This window comes from Rattus norvegicus, chromosome 6 (genome assembly GCF_021556685.1).
Source record: "Rattus norvegicus strain SHRSP/BbbUtx chromosome 6, alternate assembly SHRSP_T2T, whole genome shotgun sequence".
Classification (NCBI taxonomy): domain Eukaryota; kingdom Metazoa; phylum Chordata; class Mammalia; order Rodentia; family Muridae; genus Rattus; species Rattus norvegicus.
Window position 1 is genome coordinate 29,546,350 of NC_141539.1, and position 12,164 is coordinate 29,558,513.

At 45.2% G+C, this 12,164-nt stretch overlaps 1 protein-coding gene across 1 annotated transcript in view; it reads left to right on the forward strand.

Moving 5' to 3' along the window:
• Alk (ALK receptor tyrosine kinase) overlaps window positions 1-12,164 on the forward strand; it is a 719,717-nt gene that overhangs the window by 387,412 nt on the left and 320,141 nt on the right. Inside the window, exon 4 of the mRNA NM_001169101.3 lies at window positions 4,322-4,523. Coding sequence (NP_001162572.1) covers window positions 4,322-4,523 — 202 coding nt within the window. The remainder of the gene's footprint in view (window positions 1-4,321; window positions 4,524-12,164) is intronic.

A 12,164-nucleotide genomic window follows, 5' to 3' on the forward strand; every position in this document is an offset into this window, starting at 1 on the left:
ACATGCAGACAAAACATCCTTTCACATAAAATAAACAATATTCCAATTAACCAACAAACAACACTTCCAAACTTAGACACCATGGTCCAATCAGGGCACCGGCATTTTTCACAGTCTACTATGGGTCAGGCACCGTCCTGGTCATGTGCGCTTGCCGTTTGATTGCATCCTCAAGGCAGCCATATTTAAAGTAGATTATATCCATATTGAATATGGGCAAACTAATGACTGAGAGACTTTAAATCATTTTCCCAAGGCCTATAACTAGCAGAAGTAGAGCCTGAATCAGCAACAGTCTGTCTGACCTCTTACATAGTGGCCTTTAAGGTTTTGGGATCATGGCTTTGGTTTCTAGCTCATTCTTTATGTCCTGTTGGTTAAGAGAAGTTAAGGAGTTAAGATGAATATCTTCCTATAGTAGTGATGAGGAAAAATAATGATAACCATCAATATCACCCACATTAAAGGAAACATGAGGCAGCCACTGTGTGACCAGGCCCTTCCCTCTACTTCTCTGCTCCCCTGTGGCCCCTCAAGGTGAAAGCCTGTGTATGGTCAGACTATCTTTCTTAATTAGAAGGGACCTCAGGAGTCCCCTCTTAGCTCCAAGATATTCTGAATGAAATAAACAGGAATGAGGAGAGAGAGAGAGAGAGAGAGAGAGAGAGAGAGAGAGAGAGAGAGAAAGAGAGAGAGAGAGATCTTCACTGACTTTAAAAGATTTATATAGACAACATCCCAAGGAGCTTATGAAATGTATTTTTCTATTTTTGGGTGGAGGAAACTGCCAACAAAAAGATAGCGCTCGGCTACAGAGTTTCATTGAGATTGAAAATACTTTAAGCTGGGTCTCTGATTGATAGTCCAGTTGCACAAAAAATAAAATTCATATAAACATCATCTCTCATATTAGAATCGGAAAAAGAATCCATCCTCCAGTGCATTTTGAGGAGCTCCAGTATCGAGGTACTGCGTTACTAAATATGGGAGCAGGCTTCCCATGCTCTCCCACACCCAGAAAGAGAAGCAGTAATGAAGGGAGCCTTCAGATCCAACACTCCTCCAGCAGTTTCTGCTGGACTCTTGAGGTTCCTTTGTGCCTACATACGTGTCATCTTCCAAGAAAAGGGGTTCCCTGCCTTCATTTCACCCACTCTTTCCTTTGCAGCTCAACTGTCTACCACCTCAGGCCAGCACAGAGCCACTGCTCCTTTATTTGGAAATTAACACACAAGACATGGGGCAGTCTTCACTCTAACAGCAGAAAGTATCCCCAAGAGTCCTGAGCGAGAAGATGCAATCGAGACTCTCTAGGAGCCCCACCCAGTCCGGACAAAGACACTGATCCCAACACAAGACCTCAGTCCTCCCCAATACCAATCCACACCTTTCCTTACCGTAGCAACCCATTACATGTCTTGAATTTAGTCACTCTCTTGTATTAATGTGGACAAGTGGGAGAGGGGATACTGGTTGATACTGATCTCCTCCTGCACAATCAGATAAGACTTCTGGAAGTCCTTCTCAAACCACATGGCTCTCCATTAGCCACAAAACAACAGTAGAAATCTTCACCCAGTGATATATGCTATGTGTCCCTGCAGCCATTTTCCCTACCCATCTTTCTTCTCTCCATGTTTCCCACACTCCAGCCAAATATTTTTTCTGCACTTATGTTCTTACTTATATATACTGGTTCTACCAGTGGTTTTTCTCCCACTTAAAGACACAGAGTCTAGTGTCTGGAGAGGTGGCTCAATAGGTGCGGGCACTGGCTGCTCTTACAATGGGCCAGAGTTTAGTTCTGAGCACCTATTGGGGAAGCTCAAAACTATTTCTAAGTCTAGCTCCAAGGGCCCTGGTACCTTCTGGTTGTGATGGGCACTGCACTTATCTTCACAAAAGTGTGCTCACTCTCTCCCTCCCTCACCTCATCCCTTTTCCTCTCCTCCTCACATACATAATTTAAAAATAAAACATATTTTTTTAAAAAAAGAAGATATGAGTTCAAGAGCTTTTCCTAACTTTTCAAAATGATTGGTTCATTTTAAGTGTATGGTGTTGCCTGTATGAATGTGTGTGTACCAAGCGCATACCTGGTACTATCAGAGGTCAGATCCCCTTGAGCTGGAGTTACCAACAATTGTGAGCTGCCATATGGGTGCTGGAAATAGAACTTGGGTACTCTGGAAAAACAACAAGTGTTCTTAATTGCTGAGCCATCTCTCTAGTCCCTAAGGTCAAGGTCATTTTCTTTATGGTTCTTCAGACATGGACCTCCAGCCCTATCCCTGGTTTCCCAAAGTGTTTTACTCCTTGTGGTGTCTGTGCTACAAGTTGGTAACTCAGAGACCAGGTTGCTGCCCTGTTCCTGCTAATGCACCCAAGGGAGAACCAGTGCTTATATGATTACAAAAATAATCAGCCAGTTCGAGGAATCTGGAGTCTGTGCAAATTGAGTTAAGGATCCAGCCACCTGCTTCTCTGCCCACTAAGGGCTCTTCTGGGTACCTGACCTACACGACACAGACAAAGCTTTCCCGACCACAGTTTAGGAGAAGGACCCCACAATGCTAAGGAAGGTGTCAGGGAGAACACTGCATAGGAGTCTGGAGACCTGGCAGCTGGTTCTGACTTTCGACACTTTTGAAGGCATCACATCAGTGCCCCATCTTGACAGTCTACTTCTCCTGAGAAGCAAAGGGTTGTATCATGTGGCATGGCCAGTTCTGAGTCTCGGGTTCCAACCCTTTTTCTTTGCTATAAATTGAGGTTTAGATATAGATTATGTAGTGAGAGTTAGAGAGCATTTTTCCAAATTCACGTAGGCCATGCTGAAATGGTTCAACAGATACAGCGCACTGAGTCTAGCATTGATGCCCAGTCCTTGATCTGTTTCAGAGGCAACCTCACACACACACTTCATCCCCATTTTAACCTTAAATTACTTTCATCTACTTTTAACATGTTGCAACTTTCTCATGGAGCAACACTGTCAGCCTCAGAAAGGGTTCTGCTCTTTCTTCTTCACCGTTCTTCATGATAGACCGCTAGTTCACTCGCCGAGTTGGTAAATTGCACTGTGCAGAAGAAAATCTTGGAAAGTACCAGGAACAGTTTAAGAAGATTGAGCCCTCGTTATCTTGTTCCCACAAGGGAAATCAGGGTTGTGAGGCGTCTCTGCTGCAAAAGGAGCAGCAGCTACCTTGTAGCATCATTGTAGCATCAATGCGGAAGTGCTACAAGCAAAATTAATGCATTGCAGAGAGTGCCTGGAACAATAAAACCCAGCCATGATTTTTATGTGGACAGTAATCCCCAGGAACGACTGCTTCTTGTAGGTCATCTGGCCTGTGCCTCTAGAATCCAGCTCGTCTCAGAAGGAAACTACTACAAGTGTGGGACCAGTAGGGGAGTTCCAGGGCTTTCTCTGTGGAAAAAAGTTGCACATTCACAGGACTCCATCCAAAATGGAGCCAAGGAGATTATTGAGTTCAGCAAAACCTTCCCACCCTGTTCTGTAAACGGAAAACTAAGAAAGCTATTGTTTCTGCCTAAAACCACTTAGCTAGTAAGCAAGGGAGATGTCCTTGGAAATAGATTCTTTGATTCCTGTTTCCTAGATTATAAAAACAAACAAACAAAACTACCCCATGACTGAAGAAGAGAAAGCCAGTTAAACATGAAACACTAAGGTTATGTCTTAGTGTTTTCTTGCTGTGAAAAGACACTGTGAACATGGCAACTCTTATAAAGGAAAACATTTCATTGGATCTGGGTTACAGTTTCAAAGGTTTAGTCTGTTCTCATTGTGGCTAGGAGAATGGCAACACTCATGCAAACATGGTCCAGGGGAAGTAGCTAAGACTTCTGTATTCAGATCCACAGGCAGCAGGAAGAGAGAGAGAGACTGAGAGAGTCACCGGGCCTGGCTTGGATGTTTAATAACCTCAAAGCTCACTTCCAGTGACCTTCCTCTAACAAGACCACTCCTACTAATCCTTTCAAACAATGACTGCCTGGTGACCAAGCCTTCAAATTTATGAGCTGATGGGGGATGTTCTCATTAAAACTACTACAGCTTAGAATTCTGTCCCCAGAGATTATCAAAGCCATGTCCCTGGTCACCATCCACCTCCTCCAGGCTGGACTGACTACCTTTAAAGAAATGTTAGGAGGGAAAGAATGAGGTTGGGTGTGAGCATAGAAAGCCGGGCATCTCCCAGTTCGTTGCCATTGGTCTTCGTGCCTTTGCATGGAACTGCTGCTTGTCCTCTTGCTTGGATAAATCTTCAGAGTCAGTTTCCTTTTCTCTTTCCAGGCTCCTTCCTCCTCCTGAACACCTCTGCAGATTCCAAGCATACCATCCTGAGCCCCTGGATGAGGAGCAGTAGTGAGCACTGCACGCTGGCTGTCTCAGTGCACAGACATCTACAGCCTTCTGGGAGATATGTTGCCCAGCTCCTACCCCACAATGAAGCTGGAAGAGAGATTCTTCTGGTGCCTACCCCGGGGAAACATGGGTAAGTCTTTCCTAAGGTCCAAATTGATTTTTTAGAAGGCGATTTGGCTTGGGAATGCACATTTCCAGACTCTGACATCTACTTAAGACTCACAATTGTCCTTTAATAGGGAGGTCCAGATTGAACCATTACTGCTAATATCCCCCAGGTAATGCCTCAGGCCTTGATCTGTGGGTTCCCCAGACTGCCCTGGCTAGGGCAGTCCTTCCAAAGGCCAGAGGACCAGCTGTCAGACTGGGCACTTAATGTGTGGATGTTAAAGATATTCATGCCCTGAGGTCCAGATGGAGCCAAGGAGCAAACAGCTAAAGAGAATGTTAAACAGCAGCCATGAAATCAATTTAATATGCCAGACAATAGGTTTTATCAGCAGAGCAAGGGCAAGGAAGGGAAAAGAAAATAGTGCAACCACCCAAGCAGATCCTATGAGACCATGAGGCCTGAAAATGGGATTCGTCAGGGACACATCCCACTGTTAACAATCAGAGATTAGAAGAGAGCTTTGTTCTAGAACTTTCCAGATGTGCACAACCCTGCAGCACCCATTCTGGAAGTGTAACTTGCTTGCTCCATGATCCCTCAGGCTTCTACAAGGAATGGCATGGGAAAGAAACTTGAACTAGGCAGCTCTGTCTGCCATTTTCTCTCCATTCCTTTTATAATTTTATATATCATATAAATATATCATATTGATATTATATATCAATGTCTATCAAGGGCTCAGCTCTGAGTTGCCACATATTTGACCACTTTTCAGTCAACAAGGGCAATGGCTTGAAGAGAAAGATTCTGATTTTGGAACTAAGTTCAGATTGTCATCCTCCAAAGAAGACAACTTTTGAGGAGAGTCCCTTGTGACTGATGCCTGTCACCCATCCTCTGTCCCCGTGGTGTGCATACATGGAATTTTGACTATTGCTTTTCCAACGAGGCTATGAGGTTTATTCAGTGCTTCCTTTGAAGTTAGTTTCTCATTCCATGCTAAGGATCCGTCTGTATCCAGTTGTATCTAGAAGGACCACACCATGCAACGCCAAGAGGAATGAAATCTTTTATTTGTATTTCTTAGTTTAATTTATTCTTTCATTGGACATGGCAAGAGTGTTGTAAACCTGAACTCATAGGAGTTCAGTGATCACATGCACCTGATCATGGCAGTTAACCCCCTGGCATGTCTGGGAGAGGGGTTCCTGAACCCCAACCCCTGGGTGAGGAGTCACTGACAGTTGATAGTTATAGGGGAAGAAGAATCACTTCTCTTTGGGGTATGTTCACTTGGGTGTGGTGTCCCCATGTTGCAGTATATGGCCCCATAACACCTATGTGCATATAGGCAGTACCATTTGGACTGGGGGAGAGGGGAGCAGGGAGGGAGAGAGAGAGAGAGAGAGAGAGAGAGAGAGAGAGAAACCAGAGAAACCAAAGAGACCAGAGAGACCAGAGAGACAAGATAGAAGTGCTGAGAAGGGTATGTGCATCGGTAGGAGTCTATGAGGACTTGGAGGGAGGGTATGCAGGATAGATATGATCATGACACATGGCATTCAATTAGTATTGACATTTAATACCAGTAAGGATGTTAATCCCATAGCTAAACTCACATCCATCTTTTTGCTTCTGAAGTGACTCTTTGGTTCCCTTGCTCTATTCTAGTCACTAGAAATAAGGAGTGTCAGGTGCCTTGGCTGCCCATTGTTTTGGACAAACTGTTCTCAGGCACCTGGGCTTTTGTTTTCATCCTCATGTTCTTTCCTAGTAGAAATCCCAAAGGGAAAGGCCTCCCATCCATTGGCAGAGCAGGAGCAGTGGTGACCTCAGAACATGCCAGTTTTGTGAGTTGATTAGTTTGACTTACCATAGCCTCAGGCAGTTTGCCAGACACCAGAGAGTGCATGTTGAAGCTTCTGGACATTCAAACAATGAACCCCTAGGGTTCTGTGGGTTGAGGCAGAGAATCACTGATGTCATAGGTGACTAGACTTTGAGATCACACTGTGAGAGAAGCCTACGATACCCACGGGTGTGAGAGGACACTGACACCTCCCACGTAGCAGTGCCAGTATCATTGTGGATCCTCTGTGGTGACTACCAAAAAGACATATTTACCTCAGAATCTTCCCATGCTCATCATAGCTAAGTGGACTCCAATTTAACACATGAGAACATGCACAAAGATAGAAGCAACAGAAAGTGGTATTATCTGAACTAGATACTACACCCATCCCCTAGTTTGTAGTCTTTCCAGTAAAGCTAAAACCTACTGGAAAGTGAGACTATTTGAGTGGAGAGTAGGAGTGAGGAAGGCTGGGAAAGAGAACTAAGGTAACAGAACCTTGCCAAAGACATTTGCTTTCCATCCTCTCCTTCCTCAAGATAAACAAACCTGGAACCATGTGATGTGAGTATCTTCAGGGGCAGCCTTCCCCTCGCTGATGATGAGGCCAGGGAAACCACCCTGTGTAGATGGACCATGAATTTCCTTCCAGCAGCTGTAGCCATCAAGCTCAAGATTCACCCTACTGCCTAGTGTGAACTCTCTGATCACCAGGGAGCTGCCCTCTGCAAGGCATGATCTGAGACAGGAGAGGGGAATAAGGGTCGTGCTGAGACAGATGTAGTGATATGGAGCCCCATGTCTAGAGAGACTTTGTCCTAAACTGAAGAATCTCACACAAAGGGATGTTCTCCCCATCTCTGACAGAACCATTGTAGACTTCAATGATGTACAGGAATGATTCCAACTTTAAATTAAAGATGCCCTAGGCCAGCTTCTTACTTCCAGCTAGATCAATATGATGGGGGTGTGAGGTGTCAGCACAAAGGACAATCAATAGCCCATTCTACTGCATCGAGGAGGTTTGTTCTCCTGGGCATCTTAGCAAACTACTTGACACAAGACCCTTGTCCAGCAAATCAGAGAGCTCTGTGTGTTTATAAGTTAGATCAGAGTCTCTCAGCTTCATGTTACTGACATTTGAACTAGAAGACTTCTCTCTGTTAGGTGGGGCTGTCCAGTGTCCTTTTCTACAAGTACCACTGGCCTCTACTAAACTAGATGTCATCAGAACATTAGCAACCCTCCTGGATATGCCAATCAAAAACACCCCCAGATATTTCTCTAAGTGTTCTCTCTCAGTTAAACATCCATGTTGAGAACAAGTCACTTCTAGAAAGCATTGACATCTGTACAGTTATGGGAGCACTGTAGAGCTGAAAGAAACTATAAGATTTGTCTAGTTTCAAACTTCTCAACTTCTAGCTGTAGTAACCATGGCCAGGGAATGAGTAAACCTACTTCGTGTTATATCACAAGACCTATTTTCTCAAGTTGAGTGTCTGGAGGCCTGCATTCATGACAGTGTGTCAGTCACTGTGGTTGGTCATGGGTTACGATGACATATTAAGCTGAGTAATAACGGCTAAAATCTATTTAGCACCTCCTAGCTCTCCTGACCAATCACTGCTGTACCCCTGACATGTGTTTTGTTACTTTGTACTCATAAAAACACAATGAAATACATTATTGCTGTCATCTCTCATATTGCAAATGAAGACATTCAGTGAAGCCAATTAACCTGTCTGAAGTCAAAGGCTGAGCAGTTTGGCGGTGTTCTGAACCCAGCAGCCAGACTTCAGAGCATTTCCATCCATTGCTGTACGAGCTTAATCAGGTCATGGTAGTTCAGCAGGAAAATCATAGTTCGGCTGCTGTGCTGAATGAGAAATCCTGAGTTTAAAATCCTATCTTGCTATTCGATGATCAGCATTCATACGGTCAGAGAGCTCTGGGTATTTGGAAGTTAGGTCAGGGTCACAACAAACATACAAGATTAACCCCATTGAGGACAGTGTTCTGGCTTCAGGCAAATCCTGTCTTCTTAAGTCTTCATTTCCTCATCTGTACATAGGGAATGATGCTACTGGCCCCGTCCACATGCTGCTGTGGGTCCCTTTCAAGGATGGGACTTTCTGCCTACTGGGTATAATGCAAGTGTCAAGGGCTATGTTTTATACCCTAATATGGTCTGTTCTAATAGAGATTAATCTAGTCTCAGCTTATGGGCTCCTTCCAGGAGAAGCCAGTGGCTCATATCACTGAAAGGTCACTCCCTCAGAGAAGCAAGGAGGATAAGTGACAACTTGGCGGTGTTGACTGTGATGATTGCAAGTGGAGCTGACTCCTTCTCATAAGAGGAGATGGTAGTTTGGAGACAAGTCACTGGGAAGTGATATTCAATGTTTTCTTTTCAGCCACCGTGGAGGGAATAACAAGAACCAAGTGAGCTGGGGAAAGCTAGACTCAGAGGAGCAGAATGAAAAGTCACACCCTCCCAAGTCCCCACGGGTTCTTGAGTCCTGCTTCCACAGTGGCCGCTCAGGGGACAGCAGCCTGCCTAGAAGCACTGGGAGGCAGAGGAGAGGGCATCCGGGGCTCACAGTCACTGCTCTTTTCCTACTAGCTGGAAAGCAGTAGGACATGAGCAGCAGAGTCTGCCAAGACTGCCTGGCTTCGGAAGGGGTCTCCTGGGTGACAGAGAGATGAGGGCCCAGTCTGCTAGCACCTAGCCAAAATGACTACAGAAGCAAGGAAAGAGACAACCAGGGCTGTCCGAACAGCTCAGGTCTGGCTGACTACCAGTAGGTAGAGTGCATCGATAAAGCTACACATGAGCGGTCACTAAGTCCTCGTGATCAGAAAGAATATAAGGGAGTTGTGAGACGGCATAAGAAAAATGGCTCACATTATGCCCCACTGTAAGAGACACACAATAATGCTAGCTCCTTTTCTACATAACTATGTTTTCCAACAGTGGAATGTGTGCCTTTCCTGTGAGAAGTGACATGGCAAAGCCAAAGAACACATGACCATGGCTTTCAAGGAACATCCAGCCCATGAAGACAAGTCAAATGGCAACAGCTATATCATAGAGATAGTAAGAGGCTTAGCCAGGTCCTGCCCGGTGAGCTGCCTGCTGCACCATGCTGCCCTGGTGATGTGTTTTAGCATGATAGATCCCACTGCGGCAATCAGCTGTGCATAGCTCGGTGCCCTCCCGGCTTCTGGAATACAGACATAAGGGTTTGTGGTCTAGGAGGCTGCAGAAGAGAATTTCCTGGGTTCTTTTTCAGACATCTCTTTTGAGTCCTCCTGCTTCTCTAAGCACACAGATTTCTCCGGCAGCCATGACTATCTGGGGATTTTATTATGTGTGACCAGAACTCCACAGTGTGTGAAGGGAACAATTGGTCCCCGGGGGCATGAGAGTTGCCAATCACTTGAATTGCTAATACTTGAAAGACATAAATCTAAAAGATATGTTGATATTGAGCTTTGGGTCCAGCAAATGTGGCAGGGGCATCCAGTGCCAACATGCCTGTTGTAGAAGATGGGAGGGTTCTGAGATAGCCCTCTATGCAAAACCTCACTTTTCTGTAGACATTAACCCTAGGCCTAGAAGACACTGAAGCCCAGAATCTCCCATGAGTTTCTATGTGGGGAAGCTGAAGCCAATTGCATGATGTGCTATTAGAGGTCACACTGCACACTTATGACAGAACAAGGACTCACCACCACACATGTATCCAGGAGCTCTTCCATGTTCTTTTATGCCATCTCCTGACTGAATAGCTGTGACAGGAAATGCCCTAATCCACTTCCCTCAAATGAAAACCTGCTCAAGTGAAGATGGACCCAGGTCCAAGCTGGAGGCCACTTTTGCTTAAGCAAATCAGTTCTGACCCAAGACCTCAGCTTTAAACAGTTGGAGTCATACAAGCCAGAAGATGCACCAGGGTAATGGAGCACAAAAAGAAATGGTCACTGAGAGGCATGCTCTTAGCCCTAATGCCTTCCACAGCTTGCAGCGTGAGTAACCACAGCTCTTTCCAGCTTTGGTGTCTGACTTCCTCTGGAGGACATCACAGGGATCCTCTGCTACCCTCCAAGAACCATTCTGTACCAGTAACCCCTTCTCCAGAGACTGCCAGACTGTTGGGCAACAATCAGTTGTTCTCTTCATCTCTCTGCCATTGGTCCCTCCTGGCTACCACAGGGGCAATTCTTACCTCTTTCCCACGGGGGCCTTCCCTCCCCATTCACACAGCACATACAACCTTAGCTTTTCTTGGAAGTTGATAGGCCAGCATGGTCCCTTCGAGCTGATGGAGAGATGTCCCCAAGCAAGCACTCGAGTGAACAGGACACTTGCTTCAGAAGACGGTTACTTTTCCAGAGTTGTGCTGGGTTTAACTTCGGGCTTCCCAGGGCACTGTACCAAGTGTGGCCAACGCAGACCTCTCAGAGCCCTTAGCAGTCCACATCCTACCTACGTTCCCCTCAAATCCTGCCTGCATGATAAACGAGATCAGGAATACAAAAAAGGTGATCATTTATTGCAATTGATGCCCTCGAGTGGCAGTGTCACAATGATTTAATTTCAGGCCCAGCTTTTTCTTACTTTCAAAGTCATTCACGGTGTCAGCCTCCCTCTCTTTCCCCTTGGTCTGAATAACACACTAATAAATATACAATAAGGGCTTTAATGTCTGGGTGATTTACACTAAAAAGAGAGAGCCATTCAAAGGCTTTAAAGATAATTTTTAAAAGCCTTAAAACTCACACCCTGGCTTGTCAGAGACATATTTCCTGGATACTCTACCTTAGTCACAATCATGAGATCAGAGTTCTCTAACGCAGGTGCTCATGGGACACAGAGTCTAAGTATTCTTGAGGCTTGCTGTCCACCCACGACAGGGAGCTTGATTGGATCTCAGTTTCTTAATAAGATGACAATAATTACCTTACCCTGTGGCTCATCGTGAAGCTCAAATAGGACGTGTAGAACCTATGCTAAACTGTTAGCATCTGTGCAGCTGTCTGTCCTCCTAAGGGGTCCAGGGCTGCTCCTGCTCCAGGCTCACCATGGTTATGGGACCTAAACATGATCAGATCTAAGATATGAATTGATTTTCCTCATCCTTAGCATGACTGATTAGGTTATTTATGGTGGAGCAAGAGTCCAATTGGCTGTGCCTGGCTACACCATATTTCTCACCATTTTGGGTAATAATATTGAGGCAATTTGCAGCATGTTGAGATTCTCTGTAGGAACTGGTCTGTGCTCCAACATGGTAGATCTAAAACTTGGATAGCAGAAATCAGGGCCACGCCTTTCCAAAATCTGAGTCCTCTCTTCCGTGACTCACCTGATTTATTCATCTTTGAATGGGGCATGAGCATGTGTATTTTTAGAAAGCTCATTGGGGACTCCACTCTACATCAAAAATTAAGAATCATGGCTATCATCTCAGCTTAATTGCTTGATCACATAAGCTGCTAGATTTACATAACCACTTGACTAAGCATTACAGAGGAAAGAAAAAAAGCTGGGAAGTGCGCAGTGGACTAGTGTAAGTCCTTGTTCCGCACAGGCAGACAGACTCAAGATAACACTCTCCAACTGCAGCCCAGGCTTGACTGTGCATCCCTCAAGCTGGGAGAGCTAGAATGCACTTGAGTTGTGTATGGGATTTGTCTTCCACACAACACAAATGCTTCCAGAAGGATTTCCAAAGGCACAGGACACTAAGAAACTGAGAATTCAGCAGAGATTAGAAAGAGTCCGTCCCTGTTAGAGTCAG